A 20,315-nucleotide genomic window follows, 5' to 3' on the forward strand; every position below is an offset into this window, starting at 1 on the left:
TGAATAAGTAAAGAGAAAGACGCTATGTAATGCTTTAAAGGGATCGTACAGTTTCGGTTGAGACCTAGCTTGAGTATTTCTAACATTTTTCGATGACATAATAAAAAACCTCTAATGAAATTGCATGTAATTCCAAGAGGAATTCAATGTTTATTTGATGAAAATTGGTTTTGAATATGGCTGGGATACCCAAAACAGAGCAATCCTAATAAAAGGTGAGACCCACCTTTTGTCATGATTGCTTTGCTTTACTTTGTTTTTGGATGTCTCAGCCATTCCCAAACTGATTTTCATCAAATGAGCTTTGAATTCCTCTTAGAGTGATGGTATGCTTTGTACTCTATCACAAGTAGTTTCTTGTTATCTCATAAAAATGAATGCGCTCTTAATAGCCAAATCCTAATCTCCACCAATACTATACAGTCCCTTTAAAGACAACTAAACTGTGGCGATCGTTTCTTCATTACTTTCTGATCAGAGACATAGCAGTGTATTCTTTGCGATGTCGTTCAAGTTAGCGCCTGTTTTTTTCAGGAGTTTCTTTGGCTGCAGGAAAAAAATAAGATGTTCATATACACGAACATACATTGGTATTAGAAATCATATGGATCTAGCAATTGCAAAGTTCTATGTCATACGTGAAGGTAAAGTTGGAACACTCGTAATTATCATGATACAGTCTAACAAGGGCGTACCGAGGTGGGGGGGGGGTGTTTTGGGTGTTCAAACACCCCCCTTTGCCAAAAGGGGGGTGTTTAAGGTGTTCAAACACCCCCCTTGGGCAAAAGGGAGGTGTTTGAGCTATTCAACACCCCTCTTCAGCAATGCTTAGATGTTGACAAATGAAACAAAAGCTGTCTTTACCGCTTTTATTTCCGTTTTGAATTCCGCCTTTCCTTTCTTTTGCATTCATTTTCTCTCTCTCTCTCTCTCTTCCTTGTTTTAATGTTTGTGTGGATGATGATACATTATGGAGTTACATAATATCATACGCACTAAAGAACTCGTGTACAGTACGTGTTAACACTACGTTACTGCACCGCGCGCGAAGCTGAGCGCAAACAGAAAACCAAATCAAACAAGATAAAAACAAAACATGAATTCCATGAATTCCATGTTTTGTAACGCTGAAATATAAAAATTTTCGTCTCGCTCGCTGCGCCCGCTCGCCAAAATTTATCAAAAAAAAAAAAAAAATAAGAAGAACAAAACGTAATGATGACGTGGAAATATAAAAATTTCGGCTCACTCACTCAGAGTATTTTTCCAAGTCCTTAGTTTGTTGGCATAAATCGTTATCTATGAAGCCGTCACTATATCTTGATTAGAATTGTAAGATTTAATAACCAAAAATTGACAAGAATTCCATGTTTTATAAGGTGAAATACAAAAATTGTCGGCTCGCTCGCTGCGCTCGCTCGCCAAAATTTATCAAAATTTATCAGATTTTATATCACCCTCAAAAAAACCTTTTAAGTGCTCGAAAAAGCATATCAAGTGGACTTTTTTTAAGTCCATATACCGGGATGGGATTGGGGTTGAACACTGTTGGTATAAATCGTTATCTATAAGACCGTCACTATATCTTGATTAGAATTGTCATTCGAAGATTTGATAACCAAAAATGACAAGAATTCCATGTTTTGTAAGCTGAAATACAAAAATTTTCGGCTCGCTCGCTGCACTCGCTCGCCAAAATTCTTCAATATCTATTACATTTAAAACACCCTCAAAAGACCCCTTCTATAAGTGCTTGAAAAAGCACATCATGTGGACTTTTTTTAAGTCCCTACCGGGATGGGGTTGGACACTGTTGGTACAAATCGTTATCTATAAGGCCGTCGCTATGATTAGAATTGTAATTCGAAGATTTAATAACCAAAAATGACAAGAATTCCATGTTATGTATAAAGCTGAAATATAAAGATTTTCGGCTCGCTTGCTGCGCTCGCTCGCCAAAATATATCAAAATGTAGGGTTGCCTATTTATACATTTAAATCACCCTCAAAAGACCCCTCTTAAGTGCTTCAAAAAGCATATCATGAGGACTTTTTAAAAGTCCTTACCGGGATGGGGTTGGGGTTTAACACTTTTTCAGAAATTAGGGGCGCAATTTTCGGGCTTGCCACGGGCGCCGTTTTCCCTAGATACGCCACTGACTACCAAGTACAGTCAGTATAGTAGCCTACTGGAAGTAGCAAGCTCTGGAAGCTCTGGGAGTAGCAAGTTACTTGCTACTCAATGTAATTAGTAATAGCACATGGACTTGGTAATCTTTAGTAATAGTAGATATGAATTTTTTCAATGACTGAAAGTTAAAACTGAAAGATAACTGAATGTGAGTCTACAAATTGTGGTTGGATGACTAAATATTACGCCTAAAATTCATTAGATATCTAGGTCTAGGAACAGTGGCGTAACTACGGGGGCATGGGGGGGGGGGCACGTGCCCCCCCCCCCCCCATCCGCTGATTTAAAAAAACAAAGGAAAAGAGAAAGAAAAAAAACCTAAGAAAATGGCAATTCAAGGGTTAGTAAACTGCTTTTGAAATCGACATGAAACAATGATCAAGAAAAAAAGATATTTTTTTTAGATTTCTTTTAACCATATAATCAAAGAGGTATAACATTGTTCAAAAAGCCCGGAAACGACAAAAGATTGTGATTCAGCGTGATTCCTGGTTGGCATTTTGAATACAAGCAGGATGTGCGCAGTGTACTCAGAATATCGGAATGGCAAAAAGAGTCGCTGCAATGTTGCGCAATGTTTGATAGGTTGTACACATTTGCTATCAAAGCTTGATCATTGATTTTGCAGTGTTGCTTTACATACTAGTCTATATTAAAATGCCTTGCATTGCCAATAATAAGACTTGACCTTGGCTATTTCCTAACTTTTCCATCTATATGAAACACACACACTCACAAACACAAACAAATTAGGGGATGCTCTATATAAAGTGCAGATTTTGGACATCCTTCTCCCGCTTGGTCACTTCGACGCCCCCTCGCTGGTCATACCTCCCCCAATCATGAACATAAACCGACACCCTTGACTACCAGTGGCGGATCCAGGGGGCGCACCGGGCGCCCCCTCCCTCCAATGCGAAAAAATATATACATGTAGCTACAAACGACAGTTTTTGGATGGTAAAATGTCAAAATTTTCAAGCTCGCTCGCTTCGTTCGCTCGCATTTAACCGTTATATGCCATTCTCCTGATGTTACTGCCAGTAATTGCCAGCAGTTGCGCCCGGTGCGCCCCCCCCCCCCCCCCGAATTTCCAAAGCGAAAAAATATAGCTACAAACGGCAGTTTTGGGACTGTAAAATGTTAAAATTTTCAAGCTCGCTCGCTTCGCTCGCTCGCATTTAATCGTTATGCAATTCTCCTGATGTTGCTGTCAGTAATTGCCAGCAGTTGGGCCCGGTGCGCCCCCTCCCCATAATTTCTAAAGCGAAAAAATATAGCTGCCAACGGTAGTTTGGGGACTTAAAATGTCAAAATTTTCAGGCTCGCTCGCTTCGCTCGCTCGCATTTAATCGTTATGCCATTCTCCTGATGTTACTGCCAGCAACTGCCAGCAGTTGCACCCGGTGCAACCCCCTTAATTTCCAAAGCAAATATATATATATACATATATTACGGCAGTTTGGGGACTTAAAATGTCAACATTTTCAAGCTCGCTCACTTCGCTCGCTCTCATTTAACCGTTATATGCCATTCTCCTGATGTTACTGCCAGTAATTGCCAGCAGTTGCGCCCGGTGCGCCCCCCCCCCCGATTTCCAAAGCGAAAAAATATAGCTACAAACGGCAGTAAAATGTCAAAATTTTCAAGTTCGCTCGCATTTAATCGTTATGCAATTTTCCTGATGTTGCTGTCAGTAATTGCCAGCAGTTGCGCCCGGTGCGCCCCCTCCCATTAATTTTTAAAGCGAAAAAATATAGCTACAAACTGCAGTTTGAGGACTGTAAAATGTCAAAATTTTCAAGCTCGCTCGCTTCGCTCGCTCGCATTTAATCGTTATGCAATTCTCCTGATGTTGCTGTCAGTAATTGCCAGCAGTTGCGCCCGGTGCGCCCCCTCCCCTTAATTTCTAAGGCGAAAAAATATAGCTACAAACGGCATTTTTGGGACTGTAAAATGTCAAAATTTTCAAGCTCGCTCGCATTTAATCGTTATGCAATTCTCCTGATGTTGCTGTCAGTAATTACCAGCAGTTGCGCCCGGTGCGCCCACTCCCCTTAATTTCTAAAGCGAAAAAATATAGCTGCCAACGGTAGTTTGGTGACTTAAAATGTCAAAATTTTCAGCCTCGCTCGCTTCGCTCGCTCGCATTTAAAGGACAAGTTCACCTTCATGAACATAAGGATTGAGAAAATGCAACAATATTAGTAGAACACATCAGTGAAAGTTTGAGGAAAATTGGACAATCGATGCAAAAGTTATGAATTTTTTAAATTTTTGTGTTGGAACCGCTGGATGAGGAGACTACTACAGTTTGTGAGTCATATTATGCGTACAACAGTATAAAGGAAATGTAAAAGAAAATTCAACATATTTCCACTTTTTTCGCATAATAAAAGAGCACTTGACTTGCCTCTTTCTAAAGGCAGGGGGAATAATATTACCCATAACATTTGTCGGTAACGAGTCAGGGGAATGTGTACTTTTTTCAAAAGATGGAATTTTGTGAAATTCTCTTTATATTTTCGTTATATTGTTGTACGCATGTGACATCGTACACTGCAGTAGTCTCCTCATCCAGCGGTTACTGCACAAAAACTTCAAAAAATCATAACTTTTGAACGGATTGTCCGATTTTCCTCAAACTTTCACTGATGTGTTCTACTAATATTGCTACATTCTCTCAATCCTTATGTTTATGAAGGTGAACTTGTCCTTTAATCGTCATGCCATTCTCCTGATGTTACTGCCAGCAACTGCCAGCAGTTGCACCCGGTGCAACCCCCTTAATTTCCAAAGCAAATATATATACATATATATATATATATGTATATATATACATATATTACGGCAGTTTGGGGACTTAAAATGTCAAAATTTTCAAGCTCGCTCGCTTCGCTCGCTCGCATTTAATCGTTATGCAATTCTCCTGATGTTGCTGTCAGTAATTACCAGCAGTTGCGCCCGGTGCGCCTCCTCCCCTTAATTTCTAAAGCGAAAAAATATAGCTACAAACGGCAGTTTGGGGACTGTAAAATGTCAAAATTTTCAAGCTCGCTCGCATTTTATCGTTATGCAATTCTCCTGATGTTGCTGTCAGTAATTGCCAGCAGTTGCGCCCGGTGCGCCCCCTCCCCTTAATTTCTAAGGCGAAAAAATATAGGTACAAACGGCAGTTTTGGGACTGTAAAATGTCAAAATTTTCAAGCTCGCTCGATTCGCTCGCTCGCATTTAATCGTTATGCAATTCTCCTGATGTTGCTGTCAGTAATTAGCAGCAGTTGCGCCCGGTGCGCCCCCTCCCCTTAATTTCTAAAGCGAAAAAATATAGCTGCCAACGGTAGTTTGGGGACTTAAATGTCAAAATTTTAAGCTCGCTCGCTTCGCTCGCTCGCATTTAATCGTTATGCCATTCTCCTGATGTTACTGCCAGCAACTGCCAGCAGTTGCACCCGGTGCAACCCCCTTAATTTCCAAAGCAAATATATATATATATATATATATATATATATATATATATATATATTTATATATATACATATATTATTATACAGCTGTATATGGCTACAAACGGCAGTTTGGGGACTGTAAAATGTCAAAATTTTCAAGCTCGCTCGCTCCGCTCGCTCGCATTTAATTGTACAGTTATGCAATTCTGATGTTGCTTCCATGAGGTGCGCCCCCACCCCAATGTCTTGACCCACGGTACGCCACTGAACACCCCCCTCTAAAAAATCCTGGGTACGCCTATGCAGTCTAACATTCCTGTAGGATTTTTTTCGATTGATCGCTGATTGGAACTGCTGGCCATATTTGATCTTCCAGTGTCCAAACCTTTGCGACTATTCACGCACTTTTCATTCCTTTTCTCATCCAACAGACATGTGCTCCTGGACGCATTTAGAACTCGCTATAAGAAAGATGGACTGAGTGACATCGTGTATCCCGTCCCGACCTACACCTTAAACATGCTCTACACCAACGTCAGTGTTGATATACAGAAGATTAAGCCTCACTACCACATGCCGTCATCGCAGAAAAAGATCAAGAAAGAACATTTGAAAGTAGAGGGGAAGACCCCAAAGAACTCTTCTCTCCCGGCTCCCTAACCACCTCAGTATACCAGTGATAGCTATGGATTAACGTCTGTGGGATCTGTACTGCAGTATATCCCTGACATTGCCTGAGAGGGGGGAGAGAGAGAGAGAGAGAGAAAGAGGGAGAGGGAGAGAGAGAAAGAGGGAGAGGGAGAGAGAGAGAGGGAGAGTCATGCTACAATCCTATGCATACGTTGCGCTTTTGCGTATAGACAGTTCTACATCTACGTCCGAAGTGAAGTTTAACTCGCCCATTGCAAGTGGGCACCATGCTGCGAGGAACTCAAATTCAGGCCCCGATGGTTTGCCCACGTTGATACAGCTAGCATGGCTAGATCTGCATTTTAGGCTGGACTTGGTCCAGATGACTCTGGCGTGGCAGACATATTGTGTTTTTATCCATTTCTAAGATTCATCTTATAGTTATATCTTCCCAACCTTATAGATAGGATTTACCCAGGTTTTTACTTAGGGAATTAAGATACCCAAATGACGTCATCAACATGGTTACCCAAATGATTTAGTGCTAACTGTGAATGAAACGCGTAGAAAATTGCAAACTTCCTTTTGAAAGACAAAGCTGACTTTTTAATAACCACAATTTACATACGTACAAAGGTGTTTTGCCATGTTGCCTGCCGGCAAACTTTGACATATTTACCTGTCACAATTGTACAAAATCTGCCTTGGAAAATAGATTATTACCTTTATATCAGCATTTTAAATATCATATATTTTCCTTTAAGGAAAAAAAAATAGATATGCTTGCATAGGGCTTACAAAACTTCGAACAAAATAATAGATATATGCAAATTCATAGGTGTTAAGCTGAATGTACAGACCTGCAGTGCGAAGACCAAAGTTAACCAAACTTTTAAGTAGTGTCACTCTCCATTGTTACACTAATTCTTCAAAGCACATCGGAGGGATAACCAGGTGTGTTCCCAGAACACTAATAATTCAGCATCTTCAACTATAGTTTTCCCGCTGTTTATGTAGAAAGATGTGGCTCTTGTCTCGTTCTATTTTATTTTATCCTAACGTTCTCATATATACCAACGTATGGTGCCCTGATATCTTTAATATCACTTTAGCCGTGAGTGTGTTGGAACTAGACTGCAAGAAATATACATCACACTAGTGAAATTTGCGTGCCATTTCATAACAAAATGTATTTTCTTTTATTGTTGCTGTCCAAGCGTTATGTTGCTGTAGTTTCAGGAGTCATGTCCTCACACATTACTAATTGAGAATCACAAAAACACAGTAACGAAATGCTATAGAGGTACCAAAGAAAATGCATTTTGTGCAATTGCTCTGTACTCTTAAAGATACCATCTCCAAGTGTAGATTAGTAGTTGTGTGAAATGCCTGATTTTAGGCGTTTATTTTGATGACGTCATTTGAGCGGGTTCCTGCCGAGAAATTCTGAATGATTCTTAAAATAAAATGTAAGCTATTCTAAGTATTCGCACTTTCAAAAAGTTACGTGCTGAGAAACAGTGGCCAGTTCGGCGATAAAGCTACTTTTTGGCCATCGTCTACATAAGCACCCTCAAGTGTATCGAAATGAACAGTATAGTGTGCAATGTCCGTCCGTATTACGATTTTGTTCTATTTCTTCTTCTTTTTTTTGGGGGGGGGGGGGGGGAGGGAAGGGGGAAAGTGGAATCTTATGGTAATTTTTAGTGATCATTTTTAAGGCAAACTTAATTGGACTTTGATCGAGTAAATATGTTTTTTGGACAGCTGTCATGCTAGACATGAGGCACAATCGGCGAGATAATTATAATACATAATTGTGTTGCTGTTGTTGTTGTTTTGCTCGCCTTCACTCCTCTCTCTCTTCCTGCTCGTGTGTATATGTGTGTGTTTGTCTGTCTGTTTTTGTGCCTGATGATTCCTTTGCACACTATGGAAGAATAAAATTTACCAATTTTGCAGCACATTTCCAAGTAAAATACTTATGAAATATTTTCGTAATGAAATTGTCATAACAACTCGACAATGTAATAAGAGCTCCTGTAGTAATAATTTAAGTACATAGATATAGTTGGGTTTTGGACGTCCTGCTGAGGGGAAAGAAAATAGAGAAGTGATAATGGTGCTTTAGAAAGTGTATTTTAATGCCGGCTTTTTAGCCAATTTGTTCATTTTGTTTCTTTGTTTTAAAATCTCTCTCTCTCTTTCTGAATTATTGCCTCCTTTTCTTTTTAAATGAATTGTATATCTGTAGTGTGTCTAGAAACCACTCTTGTTTTTACTGTACACGACAGTCGACCTCATGTCTTTCATCTTTTTTTTTTCTTTTCTTTTGCATTTGCTATTACGTCCTGGAACATCGCAATGAAAGAAAGATAATCATTCAGAGGGGTGAAGGTTCAGGTGTGAGTTTGTGAGTGGAGGTTCAAGTATGAGTTTGTGAATTTGCAGAAGAAGACAACTTGAAGAAACTCACACCTGAACAATTGCATTGATTTATGGAATATTCCCATACATACAATTGCAGTTATCTCTGCGTGTAAATAGCTGAGTTTTATGTATATGCGTGAAATAAAAGGCATGATATAGGTACTACTGAGTACGGTGACAACAATCAGCATAAATACATGTATATTAGAAGCTCTGTGTGGGATATGTGATATACTGATTTTCATGAAACCAATTATATATGTGGCGACCTGTAGACTGCCATGATAGTCTTAGTTGAGCACTTCTCGTGTCTAAACAGATACCTCTTCACCTTTTCAAACATGCGCTGGTGCTGCTGCATATTGATAACCATATGCTAAAGTCTGGTAATTTCCCATGGGTTCAAAAGTACGACATCGACTATTAGAATTGATGGTTCAATTTGTCATCTACGATTTTACACATACGCGTAGGCCTACTCTCTTTCTCCTTTTTGTGTGTGTGCATGTATAGAATATATATATTCATATGAATGAGTGTGTGTGTATGTGTATGTGTATGTGTAATGCAATGTATGTGTAATTTCAAAAGGATAAAAAGTATTGCGGGTTCTTCTTACATCATTATAATTTATTGTATATATTGTATAAAATATAACTACATTATAACCATGCAGAGTTTTGAGTGCAAGATTCATGTTTAATAGTGATACTGCTTTCATTTCAGGGTGTTTTTTTCCCTTTACAACAAACCAAATTCGACTGAGCGATTTTCATAATTATTGTAGATACTACTGATGCAACTGGACCGGAGGGAATTCTTAAAACAATGGTTGATTTGAACATTAAATTGTTATTATAGAAAGAGAATATTTTGATTGCTCCACCATTTTGATTTTTATAAGTTTTTTTTTAAACAAGAACTCGAATCCGAATCCAATCTGTATGTGTAACAGTATCTGTTTTCAACTGCGTGTATTCGGTACGGATCATATAGCTTTTGTTATTCACCATATCTTGTACTTTTTATCGTTCATTTTGGTGTCTATCGGATATATTTCATATTGAATGTCCTTCCACCTTGTACATACATGTAAAAACTGGATTTTATGCAAGAAGTAAAATAAAAGAAAGAATTGAAGAATATGACGTGTCTTCATTCATTTCTTTGGAAAGATAGTCCTGATAAAACCAGATCAAAATGGGAGAATCTGATTTCATTCTATACAAAAATATTAATCGAATTTAACTTGTAGACGGAAACATGTTGAGGGCCCCTTTGGTCAATTAAAGAAAACAACAACAAAAGACAATAAAAGAAAGCAATAGTTTAACCAAAGGCTTGATAAGCACGTCAACCGTTGACTACGGGGGTTGCATCTCTTATTGACTCCTGATGTTCTGCATAAATAATCCCAGCGTTGTCTAGTCTTTTCTTGCCTGCCATACACACACACACAAAAACCCTTAACCAAACAGATGTATTCACAATCAAGTCGTTTCGTTGACATTGACACCATTTCGTAAGGGTATTGAAATTGAAAAATACATTTTATGAAATACGACACATTCTTTTCCTACTAATTCCCACGCATACCACCATAAACTTTTATTAGGAGATTTAATCACAGAGTCTTCACATATACAGATGGTGTATCATAATATGCTATTTGAATCATTTGCATATATACATTATCTTAGTTAATATACGATTGGACAGTCTACTCTTAATTTAAAGCTGTATTTCAAGTATATACATGTTTTCAAGTATATAGTGTAAATCACATTGATCTATGATCTAGGCTTATAATGCCATGTTATTTTCAATGTGGAGTGATATAAAGTGATAAACAAACATCGCATCGTATGAAAGGTTTGTCACTGCCTCATTCGTCAAATCCTTTTCATAGCCAGATATTTGATAATGGTTGTTAAAACATACGTCCAAACATCACTGTTCGTCACCGTAAGAGTCCACATCCGATATTCCCCGTCGCTAAAAAAAAGAAACATGTCATACATCGAGACCATTCAGGGCCGAATCCAGGAATTCTGTAAAGGGGGGGGGGGGCGCAACTAATATTTTTGGTGCCACTGCCGGGTTTCATTTCATTTCTTTTCTTTCATTTTTTTTTCTTTCGCTTTTAACGAAAAATAAAGGGGGGCGTGCGCCGGTTGCGCCCCCTCTAGATCCGCCACTGCAATTTCAGTCAGAAAGGTTATCAAGATAGTTCTGCTATCGCATCTCTTAATTTATTCAACCAGCTATGCTCGAGAACCTTTTATAAACTGGGATTAAGAATTAAGCCAATCAGAGACACAAAAATGAGTGACCTGTGCTCACTTCATTTGTTTTTCTCGCTACTGCACGGGAGTGCAAAAGAGCGCTGTAAAAAAAAAAAAAAATGAAAAAAGGATAACTGCTTTGCTCGTTATTATTGCGACAAATTATCGATTGCTATGTGCAGCTGTGTGTGGGGCATGAACCCAATTCACACGGTTGTCTACACGGCTGATCAAACTGTGTCCATTGTATTGTCCAAAACAAGGTGTTTTTAATGTGTTTTTATTCAAACCAGCGGACGTAATAGTTTATAAACTCATTTTATGAAACAAATAATGCATAGGTTTAAATTCGTGATGTTGGTGGAGATGAAACACACTCTCGGGCATATGCCGTGCCGAGGGGAGTGTTGGATGGATAGGTTTAAACACTACCACGGCGCGTATAAGGCGTTTTTTTTTTAAACTATACCACAACGTAATGATATGACAAACAACCCAATCATTTCTCCATCCTACGAGGCCATAGAATGCGCATAATACCATACCAAACGCTGCATTCGCCGCTGAAATGCAAACACCATTGGTACCGGTATACTACCACTGACTACAAAATATGAATGCACACTACGAGGCACGCCAAACAAATACGGTCATCGTACAAGTTCAGCTCTCATATTAATGCGCCTAAACGCGACAGCCGCATGCATGCTATAATGAACTGAATAGTGTACATACATGTATCTAAATAGTCGAGGTCATTTCCATTATCACAAACCCACGCAGTCTGTTATGAATCCTAGCTCAATTTCCTGACAATGTGATTGTAAAACAAGCACGTAGTTTTGCAGGTCTCCTGTACAGTATCGAACCACGCTACCCCATGTATGCATCTTATAAAACGTTCAGATTCAAAGTTTGTAGACGAAGCGCATATTGAATTCAAGCAAGATTTCTCTGTTCTAAGTGATGAGGCTGAGGGTATTAAAAACCGAAACATTGGATATCACCATTGAAAGGCATAGATTTATTGCCTGGTAAGTCAGTATAGTTATTGTTTGTTTGTTTGTTTGTTTGTTTGTTCATTTCCATCTGAGAAGATGGCTGGATAACCCATATTCAGCTTTCATAGGGTCCAGTTGGATGTGATCGAGGTAGGACCACTTCACCGGGTTAAACACCCTGCTCTTTGCAATGAATGAACGAAGCGGGATCATTTACGTGCATGAGTTGTTACTCTCTCATACACGGGACCTCCATTTTATGTCCTATCCCATGGACAGAGCGTTTTGCCTCTTGCTAGAGGGGACGGTATGCTTACACACAACATTGCTCAGTCCAGACTCAGGTTCGAACTCGGGCCTTTAGGATCGTGAGGCAGACGCGCTACTGACTGAGCCAACTCACCGCCATTATTGATACAGTCAATCCATGGGTTGTTATTACAATATGAGTAGAGTTATGGTTCTCCTGAGAATGTATTGCTTTCTCCGGCTACCTGAAAAAGTATACATTCTTGAGCAATCGCTCGCTTCGTTCGCTCGAGGGTCCCTCGCGGGTTTTCAAATAGTGTTTTTTCCTGACTTCCTTCCGCAATTGAACAGAAAACAGAAAACAATCTTAAGGCCTATTCAGACTATTATTTTAAAAAGAGCACAACACTTTTCATATCTAAGAAGTTCTAGACGTGTATAATCAGTTTTCCGCTCTAAAGTGATCAGGCTTTTTGAGGGCAAGATCTTCTTCTTGGATATCGCTTTGGAGAGAAAAAAAAAGCTATGGATATATGATATAAATGGTAAGTCAACTATAGTTATCGCGGAAATTAAGTAGGATCTTTATGCTAATGTGTGCTGAGATAGTCGTGCTGATGTGAATATATCTTTGTGTGAGTGAGGGTGTGTGTGCGTGTGTGTTATGTGTGTGTGTGTGTCTGGGTGTTCTCCAACTCGCGTTGCCTGTAGACTCGAATATTAGATTTTCTAATAACTTGTGAGAAAGTCACGAAACAAAGGTTTCGATAACATGTGTATGTTTATTTGTGTGTATTGCTTGTGTTTGTCATGCTGTGAACTCTTCAACCGAATTGCACAAATAGCCAGGATCCGGAACATTAGTTATGCACAAAGATCATTGTAGAAAGAGTACAATTTACTGTACACAGTATAGAATAATCGATCGTTACAACGACTGAACAGAATCCCATTTTGTTGAAATCGTGTCATGTTGATGTGAATACCAGGGGCCCGTTGCATAAAACTTACCGTTGAATTTCAATGGTAACAGCCAATCAGCATCAAGGATTATAAAATTTACCGCTAATTTGAAGACTTACCGCTAGAAAGGAGCGGTAAGTCCAGCGGTAAAGGTTTTATGCAACAGGGCCCAATACGGTCGAGTACGGAGAAACAAAAACAAAAACAAAAGGTTTAAGGATTTTATCGGTTTGTTCGTGGGAATGGAATTTCATGTGAAATACATGGGTCGGTTGTAATAGTGCCTGTTAGGCTCTGTGTAAACAACACCTGTATTAGCAGCCCTCCCAATAAAGAGTAAATTGTATAGCTCACAGATCATGCTTTGTTGAAATAGAGGCGCCATTTTTTCTTACATACAGAAAAGAGAAGAAAAGAGAAAACGAGCATCCGCTAATAAAGCAAGGATCTGTTGACTTTCGTATCATTATCGGTATCCTGTTTGCATGTAGTATAAAGTGATGTTATGCGATATTCCGAAGATGGTTCATTGTACATTGTACATTGGACATGTGCAAGCGTTCGCGTGTCAGTTCTGTCTGTAATATGCCATTGGTGTTTACACTTTTCTCCGATGTTATTTTGATTCTGTGCTGGAGAGGTGTATAGATAAATGTAACATAATACATGCGATTGATATCATCATCACGATTAACACGAGAATAGGTGCGGCAAATGTGCTCTACTCTTGCTGGCCACGAATCACTTTTTGATGTAATATACTCAAGTGTCATTTCTCACACGAGTCTGTAAACATGGGTTACGTTAAAGATACAGTCAGACCATTATGTTATGTTACTCCCGCACGCACTGCGCACGGGGCTGCTTCGTGCGGCTGCGTGCAGGTTCGTGCGATCTCGCACGGGAGCGTATGGCTCCGTGCGCCCCTGTACGCGGCCGTGCGTGGTCGTGCACCTCCGTGCGGATCTGCACGCCCCCGTGCAGATCCGCACGCCTGCGTGCGGATCCATACTCCCTCGCACGCTGTCGCACGGACCCGTGCGGGTCTGGCGCACGGGCCCGTGCGGGTCGGGCGCACGGACCCGTGCGGCTTTGGGGTGCGATTTCGCACGGCCCCGTGCCGCCAGTGCTTGGTTCCCGCATGATCCCATCTCACCTCCCTGGTTCCCGCTGTGCTTACACGGTACGTGTGTATCAGGTGTATACCGCGTGCGAGTCCATGCGCCATTCCCCGGCCGACAGTTTCAGCGCAAGCGTGAAATGAGACGATTCCCGACAATACAAGGCTTGTTACTTGCGCCAAGGAGCTTCAAACCCTTGCTTAAAATTGCGCATTGCCAGTCAGTCGGCAAGCCGAAAACCCCCGTCTAGAATATCCAAGTTCTCGCACGGGTGACCTCGAGTTGACCCCGCAGATCATGATAACTGAATTACGTTTTCACATGATTTTTTTTTTTTTTTTTTTTTTTTTTGGACAGGTTAAGGTTAAAACCTGAAAGCAATATTGTTTAAATTTCCCAAGAGCGACATGAAAGGTCATCGACTTCGTGCCTGGCTAATTCATTACCGATGTCCCGGAAATAATGGGTTCACATACTCGTCTAAAATTCCCCTAAGAGTCTTCTTTTTCATTGTAGGGCACTAACGAACGCATACCATGTAAAAGGAAAATTATTATCCAGCTATAAGATGATACCAAAGGTGTAACGTGATGATTAGATGGGTCAGCAGCGCGCGCCAGCTGAAATCATAAGGATATCATTCCTTTACTCGGCACGAAATCGCGAAAATATTGTACTGTCCCACATATAGAAATTGACGTGTTCCATGGATGCCCTTTGTGTGTTATGAGCGACCCCAGCGTAACTGACATGGTCAATTATAAGCGTCTACTAGCTGTGATATACTGTGCTTGTGTCTGTCGGTGGGCATTATGTACAAGTAGCCTATTGCCTCTTGCTTGGCCTCTCTCTCTCTCTCTCTCTCTTCTCTCTCTCTCTCAACAAGTCATGAATTCACTTTACCCATCGTGCCTAATCGAACTACGACATGATTGAGGTAACTGCGCCTTTTTATTCTCATAGTCAAAATCAAACTAATTCTTTACATAATTTAAAAAAAAAATCTTCATATAATTTCTCAAAATACTCAAAAGATGGCCTCAATCAAAACTTTCTACAAAGATTGCATACGGCAATCTTTACGGCCTAAACAAGTTTTTTAGAGCTATTAGTTCACCCTGTGACGATGACTTCGATTGCGTTTTGAACTTGTACCGAACTACTTTCAACACAACTATTACCTTTATAGTTCGATTGATGAACTAGTCTTTTGAATTCATAACCGACATTCGTAATCGTAAGCATACAGTAACAAAATACTGTCAATAACAGTTGGAAAATGCAAATGCTATAATAATAGCGCGAAATACACGATTAACGATCATCTGCATACATTCTAATTCCCAAGTGATGTCGCTTTGAAAATGACACCTGGTTTGACTACTGCTTCAAGCAAAGAAAAGGAAAAGGAATGGGATATACTTCTAATGATAATATCACGCCGTACAACAAGTGGTACAAGGCATTCCACTGTATTTGGTAATGTCGGTTACGTTTTTGTGCGCTTTACGTACGGAAAATAAAAGGCAGATTGATGCTATTAAATGCTAACACAACGCATTCAAATTATTTTTTTTTTAATAGACCGTGTACAATGTAATGTTTTAGTATTCGGTTTGAAACTTTAAATTTGCGAGTCCTTTATAAAGTTATATGGGTTATTACATTATCAAGCAAAAATTACAGTACATGTACTTTAAGGATTCGGATTTGCTCAGAAGATTAACAATGCTATCTTTGGCAATAGTTTGCAACAGAGACATAGATATACAATGTAATTCTGTTTTTATAGATAGAAAGGAAAACGTAAATAAGTCAACTTTATAACTTCAATTAGCTTTCTCACCAACCGAACTTGATTTGATCTGCCGTGCATGATATCGCTGTGTGTTCTATTAATTCTATGATATTGTTTAATTTGATATTGTTGAATTGGCACGCGTGTTTTTTTTTATGCAGAATATTTCAGGTAAGTATAATTCATTGAAGCTAATAATGTTTGTACATATGACGTGTTCGTTGTTTTGTATTTTCATTTTTATAATATATCACGTGTCCATTATCTGATTATGACTACGAAAATATGACAACTGTTTAAATGCGGAGTATGTACTGGAACACTAATGTCTCCCACCAGTATAGACAAACTAATTTCTAGTCGTCTATCCCCGCTTGAAATGGAAATGAAATTACACACACAAAAAAAAGAAGAAAGAAAACGAAGTACAATTTTCAGCAGATTTCAACCGTTTTGTTTAGTGCCTGATACATGTAATGGACAAAATTCTTTAACGCATAAGCAATCACACAACTTTTGGGAATAAATGTATGTCTTAATGATTGTATCTTATGGAAGAAAACTCGTCTCCTTGCCTGAATTTTAACTTCTTCTTTTTCAAGCTTGCGGGAAAGAAATAGTTGAACATCAATCGCAATCATAAAGAGAAGCCACATCCTTAAAAATAAACACAGGAGTACTGAGACGCACTACGAAATAAAAACTGGCCTTTTATCTCTATTGACAACGTATGACAATGAAATGCTTCCTTTTGTTGGGGGGGGGGGGTTGATTATTCTGAAGGTTCATAGATCACAAAATTTATATGGTTCGCTATTAGCTTAGGTTCGTTAAGAAAAAAAAATAAACAGATAAATGCGTTCCTTTTCCGGTGGTTCCTTTACCCGAAAGTAATCAAGCAATCACTTATTTCAGTATAAGATTTGTGAATACAAAACGAAACGAGGACGGCCTTTCAAGTATTAATTCCGAATATAATTGTAAATATGATTATCGGTCTATACTCAACTTCTCAAATGCAGAAAGATTGCAACTGTAAATGTGGTGTTTTGTAAAAAAAAAATAAATAAAAATAGGTTTAAGCTACAAGTTAATGGTTCTTTATATGCTATGGTATCACAAAAGTGACCGAGAATAAGAAGTACTATAATTTTAAATTAATATGATACAATCATAATTATAAAAAAAAAAAACAACATGAAGCTGTCAGACCTATACATCAACATTTGCTTCTGATACGTATAGTATAAATTATGTGCAGCTTTGGCAAGCGCGATAAAAGCGATAAATAATGTGGACGCAACGCCTGTAAGGGGAATGTGCCTAATATGGCGGGAATTCAGAATGTTACGCCTGTATACAGCTGTAGCAGAGCAGGCACGAAAGCAGTCGTTGATGCTCTGCAACATTACGACCATGTGCATTATTAGAGTGTTTTTAGTACACGCAAAGAACACGATCTGAAAAGACGACTATCGTTAATTAACTTCATTAACTTTCTCTACTGATGCTGTCTTTTGAATCCCCGCCTACAATGGGTTCTCAGGTTCTATTCACTCTAGTATAGGTATTGGTACTTGCTAAACGCATCTCTTGTACGCTTGTTGTAATACGCATTGCGTGCCTTTCTTTCTACTGTTTCCTATTGTTTGTGAGTTAAAAACTTGCGGCAACTAAGTCACCGCAGCCGACACACAACGCTTACCGACTCATTCATGCGGCGGCAGCGGCACGGACACAAACGCACTTCAGTTTACATTCGGGCTGCCGTATTGGTTAGAATAGTTAATGATAGACCTGTCCTGCGATTGGGTCATTATCTTACACATCCAAACTATCGCCGTATACGGTAGTGCGTGCGATTGAGCGTAAACGCCGTCGCTAAGCAGGACTGTTGCATTGTTTCGTCCCGTGAAAGAAACAGGTTGTTAGCTTGAACATAGCCCGAACTTATTATTATTATTATTATTATTATTATTATTATTGGCCTTTTAAATAGTTCAATTTCATATCGAAATTCCGAGCTAAAACGGTGCAGTATTGATGGTAATGCGTAAACAAGGAAATGTGCTAAAGTGCCGAAAACTGTAACTACGACAAGCAGCCTCATACGCATCTACGCTGCCCCATACGCATCTACTCTGTGCTTGTGGGGCTGCCGGTCGCAGTTACGAAAACTGGCACCCTCATCAGCGTAATTCAAATCATTTTGACTGAGCGAGGATGACAATAAATGTCTGTAATTAAAAAGAAAAAAAAAATATATATATATATACATATTGGTTGGAAATAAAAGAAATATTGATATAATGATAGAATTTAATCTTTTTAAAATGAATATTAATAATTGAATCATAGGGAAATATAGATATTATATAGTCTGGCAAAAATAGTCAAAATTATGACTAATTGCCATTAAACCTAAAACAACAACAACAACAACAACCCATCATTGTTTCTTAACCCGCTGGTGTCCCGAGTATACTCGGGCTGAGCGAATGAAATGAAAACGCATTTTTAAACTTAGAATTTCACCAACAATTCGATGCCTATGTTAGAAATGAATTATATTTTGTGGGACTACATACATCAAAGTTGCCATCTGTGTACATTTTGTGATGATTGGTCATAGGCTACATCATGTCTATAAACAAGCAAAATGTCGGCAAACATGAGTGAAATTTTCACGACATTCAGACCTTTGCAACGGTTGGGAAACTGACCAATGACGAGCAACCATCCGCACGCTCTCGCGATCTCATTTGCATCGTTATGCAAATTGCCACACTCGAGTGAAAAGCGTGCGTGCGGCGGTCAAGAGCATTGTGTGCACGCACCTACCTTATTAGCACACATTTACATGATAAAGAATTGTGGCATACTACGTCGTATATATCAGTAATGCAGTTACGGATTTTCTATGAAAGCCATCTCAGCACGGCGACCTACTTACCATACTGGCATGAAATGTTGGCCTTTTTCTGCTGCCGAGTCCTGAGATTTACCAAAACTCGGCAAATTGAATAAAGTCAAAAGTAAAATCGTTAGCGTGTCCCTGCATGTTGTGTTGATGTTTTTTTTTGTGTGTGTTATCATGACAGCAATGTTATTTATAGTTATTTGAAGGGTTTTACCGTCATGAATTATAATCTGATTATGTTATAAAATCGTTAAAAAAAGACAACTTGGCCCGGAACAAACCTAGTACAGGATGTATGGCATACAAACACCGCAGTCGATTGTGCTACTTAATCGAAGTCGTATATTCATCATGGCGTAACACAGCGTCACATGTGCACTTGTTTTGGGCGAAAATATTTTGAATAGACCTGCTGGCAATTTGAGTATCAGGTTACATTGTATCTTTATGAATAGACTGGATGCAGATACAAAAACATTCCTAGATAGACCCTCTCTTTGACGCAATCTAAAAGGGCAGGGGATTAAGAGCATAATAGAGAAGGTCATAGGTCGATTACTGGCAGTCTCTTTTTTTTCTGTACCGGTCCATATAGAATGGATGTTAGCGATGTGCTTCGGATGTATTACGTAACCATAACTTTATGGTTGTTGGGAATCGAATGTGCAAGTTCTCATGTGCATGTTCCAAACATTTATCTATTATAGAAATTAAAATACAACGAAATACGCTGCAATAAAGCGAATAAACAAGACACATCGCACAAATTTTCTCTCATACGCTTATAGCATTTGGAGAAATTGTCTATGAAAATAACGATCGGTATTTGATATCTGCAACAGTTAGAAAAAGTATATTAGATAAAAATTATATCCCATATTACGTTGAAAGTGACAATAGTGACTTTGTCTGTGCAGTCTGATTCTATATTTTTGTATGAATTCTTTATAATATGCTTCTTTTCAGCCGCAGTCGCTCGATAAATTATTCAAAATGTTTAGAAATCTGGGTCTTTTAGTTCATTTGTTTCGTAAGTTCATAAGTCTAAATGATTTTGCAATCATCGAGTTGCAAGGATATTAGCCATACGCGAGTGGTTGTAGTTCAATCCATTTTCAGTCAATCGGATATGACAACTTATGCCAAAAAAAAGAAGAAAGTGTCTATTTTTTATTCAAATTTGTAGAAAGCGGTCAAAATTTGCAAAGCGCTTATTCAATTCTGCGAAAGACCGAGATGTGATTATGGAGCCCTTGTGTAACACTCGACTTCTTGGGA

The 20,315-nt window shown here is 39.0% G+C and overlaps 1 protein-coding gene across 1 annotated transcript in view; it reads left to right on the forward strand.

The window, feature by feature from the left end:
• LOC139712372 (beta-1,4-galactosyltransferase 5-like) overlaps positions 1–6,300 on the forward strand; it is a 35,430-nt gene extending 29,130 nt beyond the window's left edge. The window contains exon 8 of the mRNA XM_071624199.1: positions 6,072–6,300. Within this exon, the coding sequence (XP_071480300.1) occupies positions 6,072–6,300 (229 nt within the window). The remainder of the gene's footprint in view (positions 1–6,071) is intronic.
• Positions 6,301–20,315: the final 14,015 nt, after the last annotated feature.

Source organism: Diadema antillarum, unplaced genomic scaffold (genome assembly GCF_040938485.1).
Source record: "Diadema antillarum isolate AM-2024a unplaced genomic scaffold, OU_Dant_1.0 seq00001795_RagTag, whole genome shotgun sequence".
Taxonomy (NCBI): domain Eukaryota; kingdom Metazoa; phylum Echinodermata; class Echinoidea; order Diadematoida; family Diadematidae; genus Diadema; species Diadema antillarum.